This window comes from Epinephelus lanceolatus, chromosome 17, assembly GCF_041903045.1.
Source record: "Epinephelus lanceolatus isolate andai-2023 chromosome 17, ASM4190304v1, whole genome shotgun sequence".
NCBI lineage: Eukaryota > Metazoa > Chordata > Actinopteri > Perciformes > Serranidae > Epinephelus > Epinephelus lanceolatus.
This window is the reverse complement of record NC_135750.1, coordinates 31405829-31433337: the sequence shown is the minus strand read 5'-3', so window position 1 is coordinate 31433337 and position 27509 is coordinate 31405829. Positions and strand designations below refer to the sequence as shown.

The window sequence follows — 27509 nt, the reverse complement described above, 5'->3', positions numbered from 1 at the left end:
TGTTAAGCTAAAATAAATCGATTGAATGTTAGTGTCAAATTCATTTAATGGCAGTGTTATTATATCTGGCTTACATAAACATGAAGTATACAGTCATAAACATACAAAAATCAGTTAGTGGTGAATTTAATATTTTGATAAACTAGAGCCACGTAGGATGCAAAATGTATCTCACATTATTGAGGAAAAAATGGAAACTATCCTTTTGCGCTTTTTTTCTTTCCATTCGCTTCCAGTTTTAACGTGCATTCTGATTGGCTCGCCCCGAAGCTTGTAGCCAATCAGCCTCCGCCTGCTATGGAGGAAGGAATAAATGCAAGATGGCTCCTCATATAAAAACAGTCTTCTGGGTCGCCCTCAGCGTGCTACAAAATAACTCTTTACACCTTATTAGGTTGAAATATTTATCCGCGAAGAGTTCTGAAGGGTAGCGTTAGCTATAGATTGATATGCGTATGGTACTCGGCGATATTTTGTGGGAGAAGATACCGAAGAGACAAGAGGGAGAACTTTGAAGCCATGAATTGGTGGTGAACTCACTCCGCTCGGTAGACACAGTTGGGGTGGTCAGAGGCACACGGCCTGGGCCTCAGCTAGCTAGCGGTAGCTGCTAACTAGCTAATGACTTCAGCTAGCTGCTGTTATCTGCCGCATTGGGAACGTTAAACAGCAGAGAGGAAAACGTCTCTAATTACTGTCTGCCTGTTGAATGTGGGGAGTGAAAGGCCATACAACAACTGGCCATGGCTGTATCAAGGTAAGACTGGCGTACGCCTATAAGGACTGTTTTATCCGACCGACTTTACTTGCCAATTAGCTGGCTAACCTGCTAATATCAGCTAGCTCTGGATTTGCCAAAGAATGGCATGGCGACGACCGACTAACGTTAGCCAGCAAGCTAACACAGTGTAACGTTATAGTGTAACTTAGTTACTATTTGTGGCACAGGTTTGCAGACAGGGCTCATGAGGCAGTTGGTACTCATGTCGATTGCAGGCTGCGAAATTCCAGTCAAAATAAATAGCGTATTTTAGTATTTCACAGTCTCCTGCTGATGCTCTGCCCTTAAGTACAGATTAACTACCGTGATTGTGAAGTTGTGTCAGGAAAGACAGTTTGCAAACACTAAAAACAGCACTGGCTTCCTGTTTAGAGTTATATTAGTGATGGTAATCAGAACAGAGACATTGTTGTGTGACACGGTGCAAATTTAAACACACAAGCTTGTCAAAGTGCGACTGTTTGCAGCCTGTCCCCAATGCTCATTTTGAGGTAATCTTTAACGTCAGCAGCCAGATAATACTTGATGTCTAACGTCACTTGACTAGTGTTTTCCGCTATGATTGTTGTGATAATCCCACGTGGTGGCCGTGGTCTTATTTTGCATAGCAAAGCAGATTTATCTGTGGTTCAGCTTAAGTATTAGTGGTACCTGGGGTCACGCCCCGTACATCTCTAATCCACTTCACTTTATTAATAGTCTGCTAATGACCTCAGTGAAATACCAGGTTCATACATAGGCTACCCTGGTGCAAGACCACGTGATAATACGTCTATACAAATAAATATCAGTATGTTTTGAGAGCATTTGCAATGATGAATGATGTAATACTTTTTAAAATTAAATTAAAAATGCAAAGGGCATATTAAGGTATAGAAATATAGTTAAATAATATGTTCTGGGCCTCTCATTAGGTCTAAAACTTTGCAGTGGTTCGTGCACATTAGAGCACCAAAAATTGCAGAAGAGGAATCAGCATGTTGTTTGTTCACTGTTCTACATTGTGCATGGTCTGTAATGTTTCCGTTGACCTTGTTTTTTTTTTTATTGTCACCTGCCTTTAGACTTGATCGTTTGTTTATCCTGCTTGATACCGGAACAACACCAGTAACCAGGAAAGCAGCAGCCCAGCAGCTTGGAGAAGTGGTCAAACTCCACCCACATGAACTCAATAATCTTCTATCAAAGGTGTGTTTCATACCTTTGTCCAAACTGTATTTATTGAGGCTACCTAAGATAATGTCAACCGGGGCCTATTTGGCTGGCCACGCAGTCAGATTTTTTGGAATATCAATAATGTGTGTTTTTTGCTGGTAGGTCAGTGAGTTGGCTGTGCCATATTAGCACCTGGATTGAACTGTAACAAACCTAATATCTTAGGAACATATTAAGTTTTGTGTTGGCCATTTTACTTGTCTCTTTCATTCTCTTTGTAGGTCAGATGTTTTAATTTAAGTTGTCTGTGTAGTAAATCAAATCTATTTTCTGTCAATTACCAGGTCTTGACCTACCTAAGGAGTCCCAACTGGGACACTCGAATAGCAGCAGGCCAAGCTGTAGAGGCCATTGTGAAGAATATTCCAGAGTGGGACCCGGCACCCAAGCCTAAAGAAGGTGAGCTTTTCTGTCAAATCTAAATGACGTTAGTTGAGGCATATGTGCCAAATCAAATGTGTCTTAACTTTAAATACAATTGAACTGCAAAACAATGAAATAAATGAGAATAAATAAAAGGTACATTTTAAAAATATTTTCCAAAAATAAATAACATACAAAAATAATATATATAGCAGTATATGGATGCTACATGTGAAACAATGGACAAAATGGTGGTGTTTCGAAATGCTTAATTGTATTCCTCACGGTAATGGATGTATTTTACAAGTTTGGTGAATTAAATTCAGCAGAAAAATCTTCAACAAAGCATTTGAACGGCTTGAGATCTATGAGGCAAAATTATTGTTTCTGTCAAAGGAGTGTGGTGACTGTGGAAAGGGGGAGCATGCAAAGTGTATTTTAGTTACATAAGAATAGAATCACCTGGAAAAAAAAATCACCATTTTAAGTATATGCTATATTTAGAGTTTTCAGTGCTTCACCTTGCTGTCAAACAGCCCTTTACAACAGTAAACTGATGCCTTTATGCTGTTTTCAAAGCCACAAGACTACATTGGCTGAAACAGTAATTTCACCCCACAGAACACAATAAGATTGTGGTCTTCTGCTGCCCCTCCAAACTGGGAGCGAAAGACCGATAACACACAATTCTCAATGTAGGCTCAGTCATGAAGGATGCTCCACTGCGTCCTCCCCACCGCTCACTCTCCGCCTGCCCCGGGTCCAGCCAGTGCTGCTGTGCTAAAGGAGAGGGGGAGAGACTCAGCAGAGGAGCTCTGGATTGTGATTATTCTGCACAGCATGCATGGGAATGAAATACAATATAATATATTGGAATACCTTTCTTGCCCTTACCCTGGTGGTATGAATAAATCCCTAAATTTGTCACTAGTCGGGTTGTAGAAATAAGGTCTCTTAGAGGGTCTGAAAAGTTGTTAAATCTGGCAAGAAAGTCATCAAGTTACAACACTGTTTGGGGGGAGGGGCCGATAACATCTGCTTGGAAGGGTTGTGCTTGATTTACAAAATAAAAGACAAAATGGGAGCAACATTCATAGACTTGTCATGTGGCACAAAATAGCTTTATACCTTTTACAGACAGCTGTGACAATCTGGAGTTTTTCACACTACAAGGAAAAATTACTTGCTTATTTTGTCTTATGTTTGACACAGTTCCGGGTTTGCTCGCTAACTCCGTCTTTGCCGTCTGTGGCATGGCAGCCCTCTGTGTTCATAGAGTATTACTCATGACATGCAACCAGTCCGACGGTGCTGTGGGCAGGACGTTAAGTGAGGCTTCACAGTGGTGACTGTAGACGGAGGGGCTGCATCACAGTCAGAGTAGGGCATTTTTCAATTTAATAGTCAGCTCAAAAAAAAAAAAAGCAGGGATGATCTCATCACCGCAGTAGCATCTTGTGACCGTGGTGATGCGATTGTCCACACAGCCCTACTTTTACCTGGCAGTTACCAGATGTTAAAGGGAACTTAGTGGCAAACATATTTAAAAAGTCAGCCTCAGTTTGGATACAGGGCTAACTGATAACATGCAGGGTTTTTTCTGTTCAAACACATAATGCCCTTGGTTAGTTGTGATTGTGAACTGGAAAATACAACCTCTACTGTAGGTCCTCATGCTCCTGGATGTAGTATAATTTGACTTTACTACATTTATGTCAAGCATAATCCCAAACTTTTGCAGATGATTGTGTTAAAAATGTTAACATTGAGACACTAAATCAATAGGAACATGGTTAATGTTTTTTCCTCTCATCTGACAAACAGTAGATTTATACATTACAATAATCATGTGATAACTCATGGTGGATAAAATGCACTTTTGGCTCGGCATAGCCCAGTTACTTCTTAGCAGGCTAAACTCTGCTCTGTTCTCTCCCACGGTCACTTATTGTACTCTGTGTAGCCTTGCAATATAGACCTGACATGTTTTTTACTCGACCGTATGAATACAAATGGTGATTTAATCATGGCGCATAGATGCTACATGTTAACCAAGGTTTACCTCAACAATTCTTGGGCTGTGACATTGAGACTCTACATCAAATCAGTATTTTTTTTTTATCACAACCTGACAACATAAACAGTCATAAATACAGGTTAATGCCAGCACCTGTATTGTGTGATTGGCTGTGTTTTTAACTAGTACCCAACAACATCTGTGAAGGCATGAGTTGCTGTTTTAGGAAAGCTTTTTTTCCCTGACCACTCAACAATTAAAGACCTCCATTTTCAGATTGATCCAATAGGTAGACTATTGAAGAGAAATGCAGTTTTGTTAGGTTAAAATCAAGTTTGTTGGACATGACCTCAGATTCATTAAGTAGTTAGAGGGACAAAATGTGCAGTTATGAGACTCTTTCGTTTCTTTCTCAGAGTCTTGTGAAGACTTGTCTCCAGAGGACTCCTCTTGTGACCGATTGACTTTCTACCACTTTGACATCTCCCGCCTACTCAAACATGGGGCCTCTCTGCTGGGATCTGCCGGGGCTGAGTTCGAGCTGCAGGATGACAAAACTGGTTTGTATGAGTTATTTATAGTTTTTATTGTTTAGTTGCAATAATCTTCACACTGTTACACTTTCACCCACATATACACTTATGGAAAGAAGGATGCATTGTTACATTGTGTCCATGCTTTATATAGATTGTATCCAGTGGAAAGAAAAAGTGTGACTCATTTAAACCATGAATATAAGAGTATTGTGGTTTCAGTTATTGGCTAGTCTTTTGGGGACACTGACCACTGGACAGCTTTGTTTTTGATTGTGCCTGACTTTGAACTAATTGTTGATTTAGAGTCTGTACTTTCCAACCAATGGCTTTGACATGAGGGAAAGTATTCTGTCATGACTTTTGTATGCTATACAGCCTTTTTGAACCACATGTACTTCCTATCCCTGAAATCACACATTTGTGTGTTGTGAAAAATGGTGAAATGAGATGGGACTACAACATCACTGCAAGTAAATCTGAGGTTGATTCTGACACAAATACCACCCAATGAACTAGGCAACTCTGCAATGAATTTGAATTTAATTTGAATAGGAAAGCATCGATATCATTTGATCATTTGCAGTCATGCATTGTTATGTTTTACCAGTTGGTGATTCTCTGTGATCTGATTTCACCTCACATTTAAGATCTCCTGTACTGTTGCAGTTAACTAAATTTAGCAAGTTCTAGTTGATTGTCTTAGCTATTAATGATACTATTCTTTATTTATTTGTGACTTCAGCACTGATTATTTTTGCTTCCCCGCTGCGTCTAGCTCCCAAAAGACACGTACACACGATCAGTATTCCTGATACAGTTACAGTGCACTTGTTCTCCAGGGTATCTGAAGTTTTCCCCCCTACTTCTTGTCATTTCTTGTCAGGCGAAATGGACCCTAAGGAACGTCTGGCCCGCCAGAGAAAGCTTCTTCAGAAGAAGTTAGGTCTGGACATGGGTGCTGCTATTGGCATGGACACAAATGAGCTGTTCAACGATGAGGACTTAGACTATACCTGCCAATCCAGAGCCCATGGAAGCAAAGCCGCAGCTGGATCCAGCTCCCGCAACCATGTGGTGGGTCTCATTTTGGCTTTGATGCAGCAGACCTTTGAGCGTGCACTTTGTATCCTTTAGTTCACCTTGGTTCTTACTGCATGCTGTAGTCTTGGCTGGACTGTGAAGTTGAAAATAAGTAATAGATAGTCAGAAATGTGAGGCGGAAAGTAGGCACCTGTTGTTTCTGCTTCTGTCAGCAGTTGAATGTTGACCTGCGGTGAGATACTGTGGCTTTACGTCATGGCCTGACTTACCTGGCTAAGTTGATTTAAGTGAAAGAAACCAGGCTGTAATTTGTCTCACAATGATGGAGGTTGTTGCTGTGGAGGGGTGCGGTGCCAAGTTTTATTAACTTTATACTGATTCAGCTGTTGTCTTCTGTTCAGCCAGACAGTCGTTTTGTGAATCATTTTTCTCTCTGCTTCTTTTGAGTCAAACCTTGGTGAGTTTTTGTTTCCAGTGTTTATCTTGGATCATGCTGTCTGCTCTTCAAATCTTCAAGGCCTGTGTGCCTTATCTATTGTGAGGTGCTGCATATATTTCAGGTTATTAGAAGGCAGGGAATGTCAGTATTTCACTGTGGTAATACCATATAATAAACCTCTTTTTTATATTTCTCTGTATGTTTGTGTGACATTGGCAGCTGCAATTGAACTGTCAGTATGGAGGAATACGGGGCTTCATTCTCTGATAGTCTGTTCTGCAGAAATTCCTACACAGTATAAAATAATGAATAATACTTGTGCATGAATAGAGAGGGAGAATGATTTCAGTTAGCCTAGAAGAACTGTGGTTGATTTGGAGTGGATTAGATTTACTTGAAGCAGTATGCACCACTTGGAGATTTGTGATGCTTTGAGCCAAAGAAATTACTTTATTAAGTGTTTCATTCAGTCATCTTCTCTTCATTGTAGCATATCTGTCAATGTTGGTCTGTGTTCATTTAAACCTTAAAATGAATAATCAACTCCACTGCTGTTTTCAGCCCATTCAGGCCGCTGAGCTGATTGACTCCGAGTTCCGGCCAGGCATGAGCAGTCGTCAGAAGAACAAGGCTAAGAGAATGGCCAAGCTAGTGGCTAAACAAAGATCCAGAGACATTGATCCAAATGAAAAGAGGTAAGATTATGCATAATGTGTACCTGCAGCATGACTACAACACTTTGATCATCATACATCCTCGCCTCTCTAAAAAACATGCTCAAGTAGAAGTCATTAAACTCGCTCTTCAACAATAGTACACACATTAAAGGCACTTTTTTCTATCATTTACAACCAAATGTGTAAGTTCCAAGCATGAACATACTTTTTGATCCATTTAATCTTGACAGATTTGGACCTTTTTGTTGTAATAATAATCTCATTCACTTTGATCTCTCCACCCTGTAGTAACGACAGTTTTGAGGGTGAACCTGAAGAGAAACGAAGGAAAACCACCAACGTAGTTATTGACCAACCGGCAACAGAACATAAAGTCTTAATCGACAACGTTCCAGATAACTCCAGTCTTTTAGAGGAGGTAATGAATCTTAAACATTTCAATAACTGAACCGTTTGATTGGTTTATGGGTAAATGACAATGGTCAACATTTGTTTATGATGTGAGTGATGTCTCATTGCTTTGTCTGTAGATACATGAGTGGCCTCTGGAGAGCTTCTGTGATGAGCTCTGCAATGATCTGTTCAATCCTTCATGGGAGGTAAAAACAAAGCATTTTTTTATCAATTATGTGATAGTTACAAATGCTACAGTTGAACATGAGAGGATGGGCAGAGTTAAAGGTGCAATCTGTGATTAAATTGTAAATAAAGGGTTGCCAACAAAACAGTTAGAACTCCATTTTAACATTTTAATATGACTGTTCAAAATAAATGTAAACAGGTAAAAACATATCTCTTATGGCTGTTTACAGATTCGTCATGGTGCAGGCACAGGTCTTAGAGAAATCCTGAAGTGCCATGGTGCCGGGGGCGGGAAGCTGGTGGGAAGCACTGCAGAACAGGTATGTCTTAGCCTTATCCTTTATTTATTTATTTATTTATTTATTTATTTATACATTTCTGGGAGAATGAAACATGACACAAACTGTCTGATGTTTTGATGAAGATGTTGCGGCAGCACCAGGAGTGGATAGAGGACCTGGTCATCCGGCTGCTCTGTGTCTTTGCTCTGGATCGCTTTGGAGATTTTGTGTCTGATGAGGTAGGTGTTTTTGCTGGACGGCGGAACAGGACGTCTGAGGATGCAAAATAAAACACTCTAAAAGGGGCCTTGCAGCAGATCTACTCTTTGTCCCTCATTGAGAAATTCTGGATCTGCCCTGTCACCCTGCCCACCGCCGGTGCTTGAGCTTGTTTTCACTTTCACTTTCTCCAGTGCTGCTTGCACTAGATGACTGTTGAAAGACCAGTGAGCATTAAAGATGGTTAGTTTTACATTAAACATCAAAGGGATTCAGCCATACATTTTTGCGCCTCAGTCATGTATCAGAATGCTAAGTGTAGTTTGCATCTTGTTTTTATTTTTTTTATGTTGTTTGCTAGCTTTTAGGCAGTGGCTGATGCTGCTTCAGTGGTTCTGAAACATGATGATATCTGATACAATGGTGTTTTTGCCACATAGTGGAAGCTCCAGGGTCCAGTTCACATCCAGAAACTGTACACCATGTTACGACGATGTTTGCTGTCAAAACTTTAACAAAACATGCACTGTAAACCTGAAATTATCTAAACATCAAATGTCCAAATTGGTTGGATCGGACATTTAACAGACTTTATCCTGCCAGCTCCCTAGTACACAGTCTGTGTAATGTCTGATTAAGCCCGTGTGTGAACAGTGCACATAGTTTTCTTTAGAATTCACAGTGGTGTGGGTGTGGTGATGTTTCTATCTTGTGGCTCAAGCAAAACCATAAGAAAAACATCTGAGGCTGAAGTGACCACTTACACAAAGACCGCAACAAAAATGTCTCAAGATGACAAGATTGAGAAACTCATCAGTAGGGGCCAACGCTGAAATCAGCACACAAATTTAATTAATAGCTAGAGGCTATGCTCATGACCAAATGACAAACTGGCTACGGGACTGTGGTTTAATCTTCGTCATGTCCTGTCTCCTACATACTCTACCCACTTCTGTTGCGTGCTACACTTCTGAAAGGGAAACTCTGGGAAAATGTCAGATTCTTTGGACATTGTCCATAGATGCTGGTGTTGCATCAAGTTCTGTTATCCCATCTATGTATTTCCTGTATTAGACAACAATTGGCTTTCATATTAGTAACTGCCTAATCTAGCTCGCCTGACGTGTTTTGAATATTACTTTTTAGGGCTTTTTGCCTTTTTATTATAGCACAGCTGATGACATTCAGAAAAAGGCTGTGGGGTGGAATTGAACTCGCGTGACTGCAAAGGATTCAGCCTATGTGGGTGCTCACTCTACCAGGTGAGCTTGAGACCACTCAGGGTAGTTTTCGATCTCAGCAGTTTAAGGGAAGTGCACAGACATTGTTTTCTTCATTAGAGGAGTGTGAAAACACCTCTCTAGTGACAAACATTGCACAGATACAAATCAGTATTGTCAAGGTCAGACATTTTAGGGGAAATAAAGCAATGAAAAACACATTTTTGTATGGAGAGGGACTCTGAGTTCAGTCAGAGAGGAGGAGCTCATTCGTGAATTGACCTTGTGAAGGGTTTTATGGTTGTATTGGGTAAAAGGCCGGCACAACAACAACAACAAATCATGGTACAAAACTCACCCAACACTAGACCAACATCATCCACATGTATTGGCAAACTGCTAAGTACAACTTGTTTACAATCAATTTAACTTTCTTTCCCATGTTTTTGGACTTATCCTCTCTGTCTCTGTCTCTGTCTCTCTCTCTCTCTCTCTCTCTCTGTCTCTCTATCTCTATCTCTATCTCTACACCAGGTGGTGGCTCCTGTCAGGGAGACGTGTGCCCAGACACTCGGTGTGGCCCTTCGCCACATGAATGAAACTGGTGTTTCAATGACAGTAGACGTCCTGCTGAAGCTGCTAAAAGAAGACCAGTGGGAGGTCCGTCATGGAGGCCTGCTTGGGATCAAGTATGCCCTGGCTGTCCGACAGGTACCACCTGTTATGTGTGTGTATATGATGAACAGGGTTCCAAAATGTTGATTTGAGTGCAATATGAACCGAAAGCTTTTTTGGTCTAGAAGCGTATGTGTTCCTTTTGGAGCGATGGTCTTTTTGATCTCATACTCATACATCTATACTGATCATCATCTGTCTGTTCCTTTGTGTCTCAGGACCTGATCTCTGTTTTACTGCCCCGTGTGCTCCCTGCCATCACAGTAGGTCTACAGGACCTAGATGATGATGTCAGGGCCGTGGCAGCTGCAGCCCTCATCCCTGTGGTGGAAGGCTTGGTACAGCTACTGCCCAGTAAGGTCAGAGATGTAATAATGGCGCCTTTTTAACAAAGTATCCTCATTTAGATTCAGTTTGTGTTGAAGTCTGTCACTTGTAGGCAGACTTAATATAATTGTGCAATTTTGCACGTGTCTCTCAGGTACCCTTCATCGTAAACACACTTTGGGATGCTCTTTTGGACCTGGACGACCTCACAGCTTCCACTAACAGCATCATGACATTGCTGTCCTCGCTGCTCACCTACCCGCAGGTCCGCCAGTGCAGGTCAGTCTAACGGAGGTCACACAACAAGTCCTCTGCCTCAGCATCATCATAATGTTTTTTTGAATTATGGAACACTTTAAAGAGACACTGTGCATGTTCCATTTGGTAATTTAATTGAACACATTTAGCAGGCTACAGTATATGTACAACAAGCAAGGAAAAGCAATGGCAAGTACCATAAATGTTATTGTGCGTGGAGGGCAGTTTTGGCAATCCTCTCAAAAATGTGAAAACCATTCTTTGACTTGAAATACAATCTATTCTATAAGTCTGTTTACACCAGGGGTTGTAAAACAAGAATGACACTTTGTTAATGCTCATATGGACAAAAGAGATTTGTCTACAGATTCAAATAGAAATTCAGTGGGCCCTTTATTAGCTACAGGAACATATTGATATACACAGCCACCTTCTTCAAACTGTAGTTCATGAAGCTGTTTTCCCTCCGACAGTATAAAGTCTGCAGTTGGGGCAGATATTTTGTTATTGTTTACTCACTTATTAGAAGAAGTTTGTTTGTGTTACAGGTGAAATGTAATTTTACATATGAAGTTTGACAGCTTTAGCATATACAGGTTTCACAAGAAGCTTACTATTGGGACTTGACTTGTCTGTTGTCATTAAGCTGAAAGAAGGCAAATTGTCTCCTCTGTATTCTATGGTTTATTGTGTGGGGAGTATCAGCACTGTGCCAAGAGGTTGGCTGAACTTCATGTGAACTTGATTTACATAAAAGCACAAAATCCTACAATGCATGCCCACAACTGAGCAAACTTTCTGCAAACACACAATTATATAGGCACTGACTCTTACAGACTAGACAGGGATTAAGTGTTTAACCTTCTAACAAGACATTATTTGATTCAGCTGTTTTGAAAATGATGATCCTGCATTGCCCTTCATGACTGTGTATTTTTATTGATACGCTTTCTTGTCCTCTCTAGCATGCAGCAGTCATTAACGGTCTTGGTTCCTCGGGTTTGGCCGTTTTTGAGACACACTATATCATCAGTAAGACGAGCAGCACTGGAAACCCTTTACACGCTGCTGTCTAAAGCTGACCAGGTAAAGCTGACAAAGAGTAATTAAATATGTTCAGGTATATAAAGTACTTGGCAATTTTATACAGGATTTATCAAAATATAAGAAATACATAAAGTGCGTCATTTATAGATCTGACAACCAGTGTTGTTGTTGAAGTTTTTAGTTCAGTTTGAATGTTGGTTATGTGTTTAATGCGCCTAATAACGTGGTGTTATATGTTTTTTTGTTCTTCAGAGCTGTGCAATCTGGATAAACCCCATCCTACAAGATATGCTCCGGCACATCTTCCAGTCCTGCATACTGGAGAGCAATGAGGAAATCCTTGAACTGATTCAAAAGGTTTGTTAACTCATCTCATGGGAAAAAGTCTGATTATCAGAAATGAGTGAAACACTACAGAAACGTTATCCAGTGCCTGTCATAAATTTTATTTATTCTTTATACTCAGATAAGTCTCACTTTTCTTCCCTTGCATATGGATGACCTTTTAGATTTTGCCTTGTTTTATTATGGTGTGTCACTGGGCAGGTGTGGATGGAGCTGCTGTCTCAGGCCCCACAGCAGTACGTGGTCGCAGCCAGCTGTCCATGGATGGGTGCCTGGCTCTGTCTCATGATGCAGGCCTCACACATTCCCATAGACCTGAACATGCTGCTGGAAGTGAAGGCTCGCTCCAAGGTTGTACACTTTTAATCATATCTAAATAAGACCGCAGATGTACTGTTGTGTTATATTCTGTCTTCTGTGTGTAGTGATTGGGTCCTCAAATGCAAGCTGATGCTCTGTTAAGACAATAGCTGCTAGTTGGTAGCAATTATTGTCAGTGAAATGAGTAATATTTTACATTCAAGATTTAGGAAAACTAATGTTAGGTTTTCCAAATGTATGAATAGCTATGCACATGTTATGTATCTGATGTTGCAGAGAATATCCAGTAACTTAAAAGATCAGTCTGGTGTGACTCAGCATGGTAGAGCGTTTCTGTTGCAAGTTAAATCAACAAGTTCATGCAAATAATACATGTGACTTCGAGACATCACACAAAACGAATAGACCTGCTGAAGTTGCTAAGAGACAGACAAGCAGACATTGTGAAGGTAATGGAAGCACAGCCCTGGTCTGTGTGTCTGTGTGTTTGAGCCAGAGGAGCTTTAGCAACATGAACAGTCTGGAGGAGGAAATAAAAATACAACAGAGAAACTGCCTTCAAACCAACAAGTGACTGGGGAGCCAGTTTGTTTAATGAAATGGAGCTGAACTCTGAAGGAGAATGGATGCAAGCTAGAAATGAGAACTGCTTTTATTTGTGTGCACCAAATCAACTCAGCATATCATAGCATAACCAAAGAGACAAAATGTTTAACTGAATTGATGGTGCTTGTTACTTTGCCTGTGCAAAGCGACATTTATAAAGCTGCATGAAATCTATATAGAGTGCCATTTTTTGAGCTAATAACTTTAACAATTCATTTTGTATTGATGCAACAGGATAAGGCTGGTGCAAAGGCACGTCAAGGGACCAATCAGGTGAAGGAGACAGTCCAGGAATATATAGCAGGTGCAGAAACTGTGACAGATGACCCAGTGACAAGGGACTATGTGGTGGTTCGTTCTCGCCTCATGGCTGCCAAGTAAGTTTTGATTGTTGTATTGGAAGGAATAAATTATTAGCCCTGAACTTGAGGTGACCTTGTAACTTTCTGTCAAAAGATAAAGAAACTTGAATTGCCTGATGAATTTTTTTTAAATACTAACAATGTTTCCCTGCTCTCTTTGTGTCTCTGTTATCCAGATTGCTGGGGGCTCTGTGTAGGTGTATCTGTGACCCTCAGCTCAATGCTGCATCTCAGGAGATCCGACCAGCTGAGTCTTTAGGCCATCTGTTGCTCTTCCACCTCAACTCTAAGTCTGCCCTGCAGCGCATAGCTGTGGCTCTGGTGCTTTGTGAGTGGGCTGCACTACAAAAGGTGAAAAGCTCAGATGATGAGTTTGTTTATTGTGAATAACAAGTTGGACATGTTTTGGATGTGGTATGAACATAACAAAATGAGTCATTTAGAGGCCAGGTGCATTTACTTACTTTTCCGATCTCTTTCAGGATTGTCAGTTGGTGTCAGCAATGGTGCAACCTCGTCTTCTGGCCATTCTGTCAGAGCACTTGTACTATGATGAGATTGCCATCCCCTTCACACGCATGCAAAATGAGTGCAAGCAGCTTATTGCACTGCTGGCTGATGCTGGTATAGATCTCCAAGACCGCCTCAACTGTAGCGTTTTCACTATTGATCAAGCCAATGAACTGGTAGGTGCAACCACATGTTTTTTTATATATCATCCAGCCATGATTTATTTCCTGTTCAGGTCTTTATTTCCTGTATTGACAGCTTTGGTAATGGTTTGGTACCAAGCTGATTGTTATACTTAAAGGTCAATGAATGTTATACTCTGTAACAGATCGCGCCCACTCCTGTCACTCATTCTCCCCTCCCCTCACCTGTTCCCTAGGTAACCACCATCTTCACTGAGTCGACGGCAGGTCTGAACATGAAGTCCAATCAGTGGCAAGCATTAGACAGTAAACGACAGCAGGCTCAAGCAACTGTGGCGGAGACCAGCACAGAATGGCAGCAGCTGCACCTGCGCGTCCACATGTTCACAGCCTGTGCGGTGATTAACCTGCAGGTGCTTCCTGAAAAGCTCAACCCACTGGTCAGGCCTCTGATGGAGACCATCAAGCGGGAGGAGAACGCCCTGATCCAGGGATATGCTGCCTCTTTTATAGCCAAGCTGCTGCAACAGTGTGCTGGACGCTTGCCGTGCCCCAACCCCAAGATCATCAAAAACCTCTGTGCCTCGGCCTGCGTGGACTCTGCGGTCACACCCTCATCTGCTTGCCCCGTGCCCCCCACACAGGAAAATGCCAAAGGTAAGCGTTTTTAAGGTGTGGGAATATTTTTCAGTAATTTTACTCCATGTGTCAGCTCCTAGCAGGATTTTTAAATTGGGTTTTCACTGACATTTTAATAATTCCAGTGACTTATAAATACACAACATAGTGTCTTTGTTTCCAATAATCATGTGTCAGCACTGAAGAAGTGCTTATTTGCTTGCATGTTGATCATATCTCTCTTATTTTTCATGTCATTAGGCAGTGGGTTGGAGAAAGATTGCATGCATCACATGGTCAACAAAACCCGAGGAATCATCACCCTGTACCGTCACCAAAGGGCAGCCTTTGCCATCACCAGTAAGAGAGGGCCAGCCCCTAAAGCCCCAAAGACCCCCACCACAGAGCTTCCTCCTGGCAGCACCATCTGCACTGATAATGATGAGGTACAGATGACTACTGAACAACAGTTTGCTCACATTTAGCTTGTATCAACACTTTTGTTTACACTTTTGTATATGGTCTGTTCCTTTTGTAGAGCAAGAAGCCGTTTCTTATTCAGAGACGAGGGGCAGACTTCTCCCTAACAACTATTGCCAGGCACTTTGGTGCAGACTTCACCAAGTCTCTGCCGTACCTATGGGAGAACACAGTGGGACCACTGAGAACAGTGGTGACTGAAAATCAACGCATTGGTATGTTGACTGGGTTGATCAGAATTTAATCTTGGATAGACACTGGTAACAGCAGTTTCTGAGCTTGTTCTCATCAGTGTAGTAACCACTGCCTGTCTACACTGTTTTAGTGTGTTGTTTAAAAGGTCAGACACTTGACCAGCCAGTATTTGATATATTTAATTGGCTTGCAGACTTAAGCCTTCAATTGACTTAAATATAGCTAACTGTAGCGATTTAGATGCAAAACTCAGAATGTACTCAACCCTGGTTTTTATTTTTCTGATGTGGATCAAATTCTCAGGTATAATCAGTTATAAGAAAATGAAATCTGTGTTTACCCATTCCATTCACTTTATCTTTCCAGGGTACTCATTCAGTATCATGCAGTGCTCCATGTTTCAGGAAGTCCAGGATGTATGTAGTCACTGTTCTGAATCACTTTGTTTTGTGTGTTCTAGATAGGCAGGCCCAGCTGGACAGAGGAGACGCTGCAGCTCAGGAACTGGTCAACTCTCTACAAGTGCTGGAGGTCATGGCAGGGGCCATGGCTGCTGAACTCAAACCTTTGGTAAGACTGCTGATTTACTGCACTTTAATGCCACCCATTACTGATCATTTTTATCATTGATTTAATTTCTGATTGCATCACATGTAGACGTAACAGTTAAATATTGTTGTTGAATTGCTCCTTGAACCATTGAAGGGTCTGTCTCAAAAGTTAATTTGAATGTAGTGCAACAGTAGTCAGCATAAAAGCAGGAATTTAGAGGCAAAGTTCATTTACTTGTCTTAACTATTATCATGTTAGCAAATCATTGAATAAGTCTCTCTTTTCCCTCAAGCTACTGGAGCACCTACCCCATTTGTTCACCTGCCTGCAACACCCGTACACAGCGGTGCGTCACATGGCAGCTCGCTGCGTGGGAGTGCTCAGCAAGATAGCCATGCTAGAGACCATGAACAGTTTCCTTGAGTTTGTACTTCCCTGGTTAGCTGCTATTGATGACTGCACCAAACAGGAGGGTGCCATCGAGGCCTTAGCCTGTATCCTTCACACAGTGATTTTACTTGTCATCCAGTTGTCTGAGCTAGCACAGTTTACATTTATTTCTTAATTTAACGGTAACTGTACCCTAATTTATTAAAAACAAAACCCTGTTGGGATGTTACATGGTAAATTGTTTGGTATTAAAACATCAAGCTTGTAGTTGTTGCTGTTATGTCTCTACAGTACTGTCCTTGACTAACATCTCTTCAGGTGTCATGGAGCAGCTTGATGTGGACATTGTACCCTACATTGTGCTGCTTGTAGTACCAGTGCTGGGCCGTATGAGTGACCCCAGTGACAGCATTCGTTTCATGGCCACACAGTGCTTTGCTACACTCATCCGCCTGTTGCCCCTAGAGGTAGGAGCACACAAACATTAGGCTCACATGCAATTTTATGCAAACTTAGAAATCTCTGCAAAACCACTAAATCACTTTCTTGCTATTACTCAAATAACATGATGTAATTATACAGTGTTTTCCCTGTTCTTCCACCAGGCAGGTATACCCGACCCCCCTGCCATGTCTGCTGACCTGATACGCCAGAAGGCCAGAGAACGCCATTTCCTAGAGCAGCTACTAGATGGTAGAAAATTGGAGAATTACAAGATCCCCGTGCCCATTAAGGCTGAGCTCAGGAAGTACCAGCAGGTGTGTGTCACTCTTCAAGGCCCACTGTGTCTCTGCAGTATCTTCTCAAGCAGCAGATAAATGATGCCCAGCCTCTGTTTTTACACATTTAAACAAACTCCTGCAACACTTGAGTGTTTTGTGCCTGAGCTCCCATTTCACCTTGAGTGTGATCATTTTTCTGCCAGATTCAGGGATGAGGTTTTGCTTTAAATGCTGCAGGGTGGCAATGTGAGAGACCCTGACAACAAATGGTGTTCTTGACAGAGTGAATTTACAGCGGTCGATTAGAGATGGGGTAGGTGTGTGCAGGTTTCCTCTAGAAATGGTGGCTGTTGGCAGCTCTGCTGAGACCATCCATCCATCTGTTTAATGGAGCAGTGCAGAAAGCCAGTTTAAATGCTTCCACCGTTGTTACTACTATTGGGCAACACACTGCTACCATGTTCTCATCCACAAAAGACTAAGGACTATATGTCACTCTAAAACCAAGTGCAGTAACAAAGGATAGGATTTCAGTGAGGCTCTTTGTGTCGTCCTGCAGGATGGAGTGAACTGGCTGTCCTTCCTGAACAAATACAAGTTGCATGGGATCCTATGTGACGACATGGGCCTCGGCAAGACACTGCAGTCCATCTGCATTCTGGCAGGAGATCACTACCTCAGGTAGTCAGAACAGCACTATTACTGTTATTGTTTGACTTTCAGCTCTACAGCATCAGCACAGTGACCCACCTCCTCCTCTGTCACTTGACACATGACATCATACCATTTAGAAGCAACATCACGCATTTGATTGTTTCCTCTTGAGAACATTCACAGCTCTAAGACTTGTAAAGAACATTTATTATTGAATAGTAACATATGAGTCCAACGATGTTATCCATTTAAGCAGTAGTTTATATGTAAGTGTGTGTAATCAGTGTGAGAGATTGATATACTACTGCTACCATCACTATTACTACATCACAAAGGATTTAACTACAGGGCTTGCTTTCTCTCTTAATTCTTTCAAGTTAATGTAAACAACTGGCGATTGCAGAAAGAATCTATAACTTAACAAGAGAATTAATTCTTGTTAGTTGTCTTCATGAACTATTTTCTAAGCAAAAACATTTGATAATTACAAGATGATGAGATAAAATGAAATGTCCCGTTAAAGATGAACCACAAATAAAAAGGAAGATTAGTTTAGCTAGTAGTTTGGCTAGACTACAAAATGTAAAACATTGTGCATATAAAATACTTGTATAAAGCCTCATTTACACCAAAAACTTTAGGTATAGTGTCATATTGACGGTTTGTTGATTGATTCACATTGTCAACTCTAACCGTTCCAGCTTAAAAGTTGCTGGTAGCTGCTGGCAGTAGCCTTTGAACAGCAGGGTGAATTATTTTTTTCTCAGTTTATAGCTGCTGCTAGAGGCAACAAAACATCCTTTCATTTTTAGTTATAGTTTACTAATTTATGGAAAAACTTGCCACAGTATGAACTGTGGTTACATATGCTTCAAAACCAGCCACAACTCAGCCCTGAGCAACAGTGACAGTTCGCTATTGACCAGTCAGTGGACTGCAGTGTTCCTAGCTCCACCTTTTAGTGTCGGATCAGTGTGCTAGCTATTCCAATAAAGGGGTGACCAGAGCTGAGGACAGGTCTCTTGGTGCCATCCACAACTTTTCACTATGGAAACAGAAAAATTACTGTTGGAATGTGTACCAAACTACACTAGACTAAACTGAACTACTTGGTGGAAATAAATATGCTATTAGACAAAGCAGGTTTTGACAGTTTTAACATGAACAGAGATTAGTCTCAGGTTTGATGCACTTTTTTGATCTCATTTTGTTCCTTCATCTTTAAATCTTTGTTTTCTTTGTTTGAAGTGCCGTGTTGGTAAACATGACTCAGATGTCTGTATGTTTGATGTCTACTCAGGGTGCAGGAATATGCCAAGACTAAGGCCGCAGACAGCAGCCCCCTACCCTCTCTGGTGGTGTGTCCTCCCACACTGACTGGCCACTGGGTGGATGAAGTGGGCAAGTTCTGCACCAAAGAGTACCTCAACCCACTGCACTACACTGGGCCTCCCACAGAGCGAATGCGGTAAAGCTTAGTCTGAATTTGTAGCAAAGCTAAAAGCCTGTCAGCATGCAGAGGATTATTCATGTCCAAAACTGAATACGTACAGTGGAATAACACTGTTCAGGAGAACAAACCATTTTTATATTTGTTTGGATTTATTTTATATGCTGATTATCGGAAAACAAAATGTTACACAAACACACATCATGTAATGAAATACATGAACCTAAACAAACGTTTACTTTTCCAGGTTGCAGCACCAAGTGAAAAAACACAATCTCATAGTAGCCTCTTACGATGTTGTACGGAATGACATCGACTTTTTTAGGTGAGTATCATTCTAATGTCTGTCTTTCTATTTTGGGGGTAGGAACTCTGTTTTTAATATGACTGTCTGTTTTCTCCTTTTTTAGAAATATAAAATTTAATTACTGTATCCTTGATGAGGGTCATGTCATCAAGAACGGGAAAACCAAATTGTCTAAAGCCATTAAGCAGTTGGCTGCCAACTTCCGACTCATCTTGTCAGGAACGCCCATTCAGGTGAGCTCTTGGCTGTCTACCAGATTTGGCTGTTGACACTGTACTCTATTTCCTTTTGTTTAGTAGTCAGACCATGAATATATTTACAATCCGTCTATCCCCAGAACAATGTCCTGGAGCTCTGGTCACTGTTTGACTTCCTCATGCCGGGCTTCCTCGGAACAGAACGCCAGTTTGCTGCTCGCTACGGTAAACCAATCCTGGCCAGCCGCGATGCCAAAAGTTCCTCACGGGAACAGGAAGCAGGTATGTAAATATAGCCCTTGTCCAAATTTATCATTCTGAATGCCCTTGACATGTGTTAGACTCCTCGTGGCTCTGATTGGGTGTTTTGGTTCAGGTGCTGGGGATCCTTGCAGATGCCATTAGAAGCAGTAGGAGGAGCCAGAGGAGCATGATTTTTTTTTCATGGATTATCTGTCTCGTGTACTAGTGTCAGGATATAGTGACAGTGTCAGCATATATGACATAGTTTTTTTAATTTAAGTTTCCTGCTGTAGCTTTAAGAGGTGTATCAAGGGTTGGACATGAGCAGTGGCAAATATTGGTGCCTTCCTCCCAGGTGTCTTGGCGATGGAGGCTCTACATCGACAGGTGCTACCCTTCCTTCTGAGGAGGATGAAGGAGGATGTCCTCCAAGACCTGCCTCCCAAAATAATTCAGGACTATTACTGCAACCTGAGTCCTCTACAGGTACTTGTGCCCCCAGTAACTATCTAATGGGCTGTGTGATAGTGCCTCAGCTTTACATTTTTCTTGCCATTGGTGTATTATTGTGATCCAGGACATTATACTTTTTCTATAGTCTTCTTTTATTAACTAAAAGTAGCTAGTCGTATTAAAGGTCAGCTAAAGGCCTATCATGTAAATGTAATGCATTACAAATAGGAAGTATGCTTACATAATTGTAGGTTAGAAGTAATGCTACTGGTGTCCATAGGAACTACAACTGGATAATGGCTCAACCTCAATGATGTGGTATGATTTCTCACTCCCTGCAGGTTCAGTTATATGAAGACTTTGCAAAGTCTCGAGCCAAGGCCAGTGTGGAGGACAGCATCTCGAATACTTCCACAGAAGAAGAGGAGAAGCCTAAATTGAAGGCCACAGGCCATGTCTTCCAGGTACAGATTTTTTTGTAGACATTAGTGCTGGCATCAAATGTAAACCTGCTTTGAAACAAGAGTTAAAGGTGCACTGTGGGGAAATGTTAGTTTTAGGGATATACCAATTTATCGGCTGCACATTAGTATCAGCTGATATTCACCTTGTTGACTGCCATCGACCGATAAGCAAAAAAGATTACCTTCACCCATGGCAGTTGCTGATGTTTTCCTGTTGCGTCGCATCAATTTTGCGCAGACTAAATAGCACGGTTCGAAACTAACACTGTCCAGTTGTCCTGGTTACAATCAAAAACATGTTTGGGACAAACAGAGATCTTCCCCAGGACGCTGTTGGACCGAAAGGATGCAGTAACCTCCCTATCAATGCTTCAGGAGATGCACCCTATTGTTTCCCTGATAATGCCACATTGTGAACAACGCATCCATGCTACAGTCAGCAGGAGGAGAGCTAGTTAAAGTTAGCCGTTAGCAGCCGGTGTTCACAACTAACTGCTGACAGTGGTGGCATTGAGGTACATCATGATGCATTCAAGCTCTCTTTAGTAAAAATGACTACTTGGCAAAGGTAAATTGTAATGTTTTCATGACGTGTTCAATGTAATCTTGTAAACTTTAGTTTTTGGTGAGAAACTGCAATAAATACAGCTGTTTAAAGGAGAAACTTGTTGATGATTTTGCAGCAATATAAAATGGATATTAGAGAGGGCATTATGATACATTATGTAGTAAAAAAGACTTTTGAAGCAGTTTTTTTTGTGAAATAAGGTTATTTTAAAGGGTGTTTTATAAATGTGTTTGATTCATTGCACATTTAAAGATGGTGTGAAGAAGGGCTGAATGACTTCAAAACAGTATTTTTTTCATATTGGAAGTTTTTGTTGTTTCCCTGGCACAAAAGGGAAAATAAATAACAACAAAAAAACATTGTTACGTTAAACATCAGTATCGCTATTGGGCAGAGTAGATGTTTAGAGGTTTGATGTACGCCTTGATCTCTTGCAGATGCATCTCATTATGACCATGCAGTAAAACTAACTTCCATCCCTACACTTTCTCAGGCGCTGCAGTACCTGCGGAAGTTGTGCAACCATCCGAGTTTGGTGTTGACCCCGCAACATCCAGAGTACAAACGCATCACTGAGCAGCTTGCAGGTCAAAACTCCAGCCTGCGGGACATTCAGCACGCGCCCAAACTCTCTGCCCTCAAACAGGTAATGTGCTCAACCACACCACATCACTTAGGCTTGTGTGGGCCACAGTTTGGAATGTGTCACGATTATATAGATAAGAATTTTGTCTATTAGAGCTTAATTAAAGAAATGTTTGCATAAGATCGGAGATGAAACAGAAAGCAACAAGGACTTAACACATTTCCTGTTGAAGAGTTGATATAGTATGGGTGTTATGTTGTTAACACATTGCTGACCAGTCAGATTGTTTGTCATTATATCAGTAATATTCTGCTTTTTCACCCTTTAGCAGAATAAAACTGTACCTTCAACCTCTCCACTGTCTCATACTGTGGCTCTGATGTGTTTTCTGTTCTCCAGTTGCTGTTGGACTGTGGTCTAGGAGGTGGTGGAGGATCAGAGGGAGGCACTGAGGCAGTGGTGGCCCAGCATCGTGTGCTCATTTTCTGTCAGCTCAAGAGCATGCTGGATATTGTGGAACATGACCTGCTGAAACCCAAACTGCCCTCTGTTACCTACCTGCGGCTGGATGGCAGTGTGCAGGCAGGCCTGCGCCACTCGATTGTTTCCAGGTCAGTGGACTGATTTATAAAGTCGCTTTGGTTCAGAACTCCAGCTCGTGCTGCCTGTTACAGTGAGTCAGATTCTTCTCCTTGACTTTCTTCTCTCTGAATCTCAGGTTCAACAATGACCCATCCATTGATGTGCTGCTGCTGACCACACATGTTGGAGGTCTAGGTCTGAACCTGACTGGTGCAGACACTGTGGTGTTTGTGGAACATGACTGGAACCCCATGAGGGACCTGCAGGCCATGGATCGTGCCCATAGGATAGGACAGGTACATACACAGATACATGCACCATGCCATGGACCTGTGCTCTTGTAAACAGTATGGCTCATATCCCATTAACATTTAGATGATCATCTGCTTTGATAAATTCCAGCTGCATTAAAATGATACTGATCTAAGATACTGTGGCTCCCTAAGTACAGTGTGACTTGTTCATCAGTTTCCTTGTTGCATTATTAAATATGGCCTTTGAACAGCGTTGGATTGTGTGACACTGCCGCTCTTGTGTGAAACCAGTGAAGCAAATGTCCCAAGTGAAATTAAATTGGCAGGGACACACCGTCCCGCACATCCTGATACGTTTTTGTTACCATTCATGATTGTGTTTGTGTCGTGCAGAAACGGGTTGTGAACGTGTACAGGCTGATCACACGAGGAACACTGGAGGAGAAGATCATGGGTCTGCAGAAATTCAAGATGAGCATCGCCAACACTGTCATCAGCCAAGACAACGCCAGCCTGCAGAGCATGGGCACAGATCAGCTGCTCAACCTCTTCAGTCTAGACAAGGTGAGACCTCCAGGTGTTTGTCATGGATACACACAGAGAAACATGTCTGTGGGGATCACAGATCTCCCACGTGGTGATCTCAGCAGTGCTTTTAAAATGTCAGTGAGCTTAGTTCAGGTGCTTATTTGGCATGTAGACTTTTAGATTATGGCTGGTAGGTTAGGGTACCAAACGCTGTGTTAATAAGGGTACTGACCAAATTAGATTGGTACAATCAAGTTCATATTCACACTAAACCAATTGGTGCCAAATTTCGGTACTGCATCAGGATGAGAGAGCAAGTTGCTTGCAGGGAGGCACTATCCTGCAGAGATGAGACAGTCTCGCTCTCTTTCTTTTGTACAGTAAGTCAGGGTGATGGCGAGCTGAAAGTGGTTGCAAGTGTGGTTACACTTTTCAAAATATGACACAGACAACACTTGCTCCACACAACAGCGTTCTCATGCTACGCCCTGGTGACACACTGACAGGCTGGATGTTGTAGGGGCAGGTTTGGGTGGGGAGAGGGCAGAGGTGGACTGAGTACACAACTTCACTACTTGAGTAGTAGTACAGATACTCCTTGTCAAATATTACTCCAATACAAGTAAAAGTAGCTTAGTCAAAATATTACTTAAAAGTACTTAAGTATTTTCTTAAAAAATTACTTAAGTAAAAGTACTTAAAAAATCTCAGGAAATACAGGAAAGGAAAGTAGTTTTATTGTTATTGTCACTGTATTTTTCTCACAAAAACCCAAATTTCTTTTTCTAGTAGTTACATTTGAACACATCATGTAGTGTATATACGGCAAAAACTCAAAATCTTACCAAGAATATTTGTTTTATTTTTAGTCAAAATGTATCATTTCTAGTCCAAACAAGTCTCATTACACTTAAAATAAGAGTAGCTAAGTTACATACCTTGACATGCTCTTTCAGGTTGGAAGACGAGTTTTTGTAGGCTGTGTAATAATTTGTTCACGGTAAACACAGCAAACACTTGGAACTGATACGAATCATTCTTTGTGTCAAAAACCTCGAACATGGGCTTGAGATACGGCCACGGATGCTCGGGGCCTGGGGGAGTTTCTCTGTCTGTTTCTTCCTCCATCGCTGCTGAAGCCATCGACACAGCTATCGCATGATGTGGATGTGAACCGCCAAAGTTAAGTTCCATTTTAAGCATGACGTAGTACAGGTATGGCAATACGGCTAAGACAAACCATACGCGAGTCAGCAGAAACAGTTTATTTTCTTTGGTATCAGAATTTAGGGGAGAAAAAACAAAAAAAAGGAAAATTCATCAGCTGAAGTAAGAGCAAAAGTGGCGAGTAATGAGAGCGTCAATAGAAATGTAGTGGAGTAAAAAGTACAATATTTGTCCTTCAAATGTAGAGGAGTAAAAGTATCCCCCAAAAATAATACTCAAAGTACAGATACTCAAAAAATGTACTTAAGTACAGTACTCAAGTAAATTTACTTTGTTAGTGTCCACCACTGGGAGAGGGGGGTAGGAAGAGGTTTCATTTTGTGTGATGTGTATAGTGTCCTAAATAAATGTAGCCGAGGGTTATGAGTTGTGCCTTTACTTGTGAAGGTTATAAAATACACTGTGAGCTGAATGTGACTGGAATGGGATCTCTGTTAGATATAAATGCAATGCGTGAAAACGTTGATTAGAAACAAATTCACCCAGCACGTTGAGCAGTCAACTAACTGCCTCGTCCTGCTAGCGTAAGCAAGCGCTGAAAAAGCTACATGTAGCAGCAGTAACTTGCATATCTTTGCTTGCAGAAAGTGATTTAGAAATAATGTATGTCACCGCATTGCTTTCCTTAACCACAGACAAATCTGCCAGCCCTGCCAAACTGATTGACATATTGAGATCCGACCACAATGAGGCTAGACTCAAGATAACGAGTGCTTATTAAGATGAGGTGTAAATGCAGAAGCCTGAGGATTGGATGCCATTATTCAGATACAGATCACATCTTAATACCTTTGGTTTATTATAGCAAGGTGACCTGATTTGCTTGTCTGGGCTGATGTCAGAGGAAATCATACCACTTAAGAAATTTAACATTAGAATTCAGAGCAATAGAGCAGAGTCACTGTTTCACACAGGTAAGGACATGTTTAATGAGTGTGAGACAAGAGTACAGGAATACAAACTCGTGTTTGAAATATATGCAAGATAAAAAACTGTACCAGTCTGTGGACTGGTACAGTTTTTTATCTTGCATAAAATGGTACAGTCTGCCTGGGGAAAAAACATCTGACATCTGTTAGCTTGCATTCCTGTGTTCCCAACATACACACCTCTTCATGCACACTGTGCTGCTATACCTGTGGAACATGTTTAGCTCACCTTTCTTACCTATAAATGTGTTTCAGGGCGAGAGGAATGAGAAGGTCGAGCAGTCGCCGTCAACCTCAGGGAAGGCCTCCATGAAGTCTGTGCTGGACGGCCTGGGAGAGTTATGGGACCAGCAGCAGTACGACACGGAGTACAACCTGGACAGCTTCATGCACTCCCTGCAGTAGCACTGTGTGACCCCCGTGCAGCCTCCAGCCGCTGGCCGAGCAGGACCTGGTCAGAGCCGAGGAGCGCCCTATTGCTGCGATCATCTGCCCCACTCCTACTCCCACCCCCACACCTTCAACAAGAGGAGTCACTGATAGCTAATGGTTACAGTCCCAAAGCAATAACTAAAACACAGCCCCAGAACTAAATCTATATTTTATTGCTTAGGTATGCTGCAGCAATGTTAAAACGTCTTCTGATGTTTCTTTGAACATTGTCAGAATCTCATAATTCCTTGTTGAGAGCAAACCACCCAGGTTTTCAACAAGCCCTCTTCAAAACTGCGAGAGAGAGAGAATATAATGAATATAATGGTATGATGACGACGTACCATCTGCGACAAACATCTCCAGTGTTAGTTTACATAATCTACATTAGTAAACAGCAGCGTCACCACTGTGTACAGTGATGTAGCTGTAGTCTGTCAAGCAGAGTGTGTCATAATTACAGTTATCTTTTATAGTAACAGCACCAGGTGCTACTTTTACAACCCGCAGCCCTCCTCCCATGTTGCATTGCCAGAGTATACAGTGTTAACTGCTTCAGGCACCATTACCCAGTTGAACCTCCCTCCTATCTGCCCCACTGCCACCCTCCCCCTATCACAAGGTCTTAAAAGCACTGCGATTCTCAGCCGCACCCGTCAACACCTCTCTGACTGATGGATACAAACATGTTTTTGTATGACAAAGGGAAACGGGGCGAGAGTGACGAGCTCGCTGGAGGAACCATAGGACGTCATCACAGCGTACTGGCTTTTTGAAGCACACTGCTGAGCTATTTGTGCTGTGAAAACACGACTCCCATCCTCCAGATGGCGCTGGTTTGTTCTCGCCCCCTCGAGTCTGTTCACATGACCTCAGGTGGAAATTCGGTGGTAGAAATGATGTGTCTCATGTCCAGCTCCTCTAAACTGTGGTGTAACAATGACCTGGGAAAGCACTGCATTTGAAGCAGCATTACAGAGACTGAACATGGGGCCAAGCTGAAACTTCCTGAAACTTGTCACCAGTATTTTAAAAAAAATAATAGACTTGTACATATTTCTGTAATTGCTGCTTTTTGTTTATGATCGTGGAATTGTAATAAATTCTACAGACCTTTTGAACTACATACTGTAGCTATCTGTTTTCTTTGCATGTGAACAGTGATGGCCAGTAGATGGTGTGGTTGCACACCCATGTAGAGAAATACTGATAAGACAGGAATGAACCTAAAATATGGTCACAAGTCTTCTTTTGACACAAGAAGCCCCACTGCAAAGAAAGAAAAATCCAAGAAAAGAAGCAGACACAGTTTTTTATTTCACTGAGAACTCTGAGGAGTTATTGTCCACACTGACCTTCACGTTAAGTTTCTGAGTTCATTTTTGGCGTATAAAGTCAAATGGACCTTGTGGTAAGACTACCTTGTCTCCTTCTGTTTTCAAGGCCAAGAATCAAGTTTTAAGCTTAATTTTTAAGCCAACATGGACAAAAAGTCCTCTGAAATACCAAGCACATTGGAAATTTAATGGATGCACAAATAAGCTGAAATGGTTTTAAAATTCATCTACAATAGAATACCTTAGTGTGTAGTCATCATTAAATACTTACTGCCACTAGTACATGCCAGCAAATTTCTGACTTTAAAAAACTAAATGTATGTGTTTCCAATTCTTTAAAATGCTGAGAAAATGAGGGCAGGTTTTACAATTTCAA

At 41.6% G+C, this 27509-nt stretch overlaps 1 protein-coding gene across 1 annotated transcript; it reads left to right on the top strand.

Annotated features, from left to right (window-relative positions):
• The first annotated feature begins 304 nt into the window (after positions 1-304).
• On the top strand, positions 305-26922 carry btaf1 (BTAF1 RNA polymerase II, B-TFIID transcription factor-associated). Its single transcript, XM_033613342.2, has 38 exons — positions 305-757; positions 1846-1969; positions 2281-2395; positions 4793-4936; positions 5796-5986; positions 6954-7087; positions 7358-7487; positions 7600-7668; positions 7882-7971; positions 8076-8171; positions 9906-10082; positions 10265-10405; positions 10528-10652; positions 11597-11717; positions 11931-12035; positions 12225-12374; positions 13185-13327; positions 13489-13663; positions 13795-13998; positions 14202-14622; positions 14845-15029; positions 15122-15278; positions 15719-15828; positions 16103-16304; positions 16519-16667; positions 16806-16958; positions 17482-17603; positions 18877-19044; positions 19274-19351; positions 19437-19566; positions 19671-19812; positions 20129-20259; positions 20568-20690; positions 21752-21904; positions 22244-22455; positions 22563-22722; positions 23074-23244; positions 25620-26922. The coding sequence occupies exons 1-38, from the start codon at positions 744-746 to the stop codon at positions 25767-25769; spliced, it is 5565 nt and encodes a 1854-aa protein (XP_033469233.1). The 5' UTR covers positions 305-743; the 3' UTR covers positions 25770-26922.
• The last annotated feature ends 587 nt before the right edge of the window (positions 26923-27509 follow it).

Bases quoted from the DNA above. Each gene is read 5' to 3' on its own strand.
- btaf1 (XM_033613342.2), top strand. The intron at 2,396-4,792 runs GTGAGCTTTTCT...TTTCTTTCTCAG, and splicing joins GGCACCCAAGCCTAAAGAAG to AGTCTTGTGAAGACTTGTCT. The intron at 15,829-16,102 runs GTAAGACTGCTG...TTTTCCCTCAAG, and splicing joins CTGCTGAACTCAAACCTTTG to CTACTGGAGCACCTACCCCA.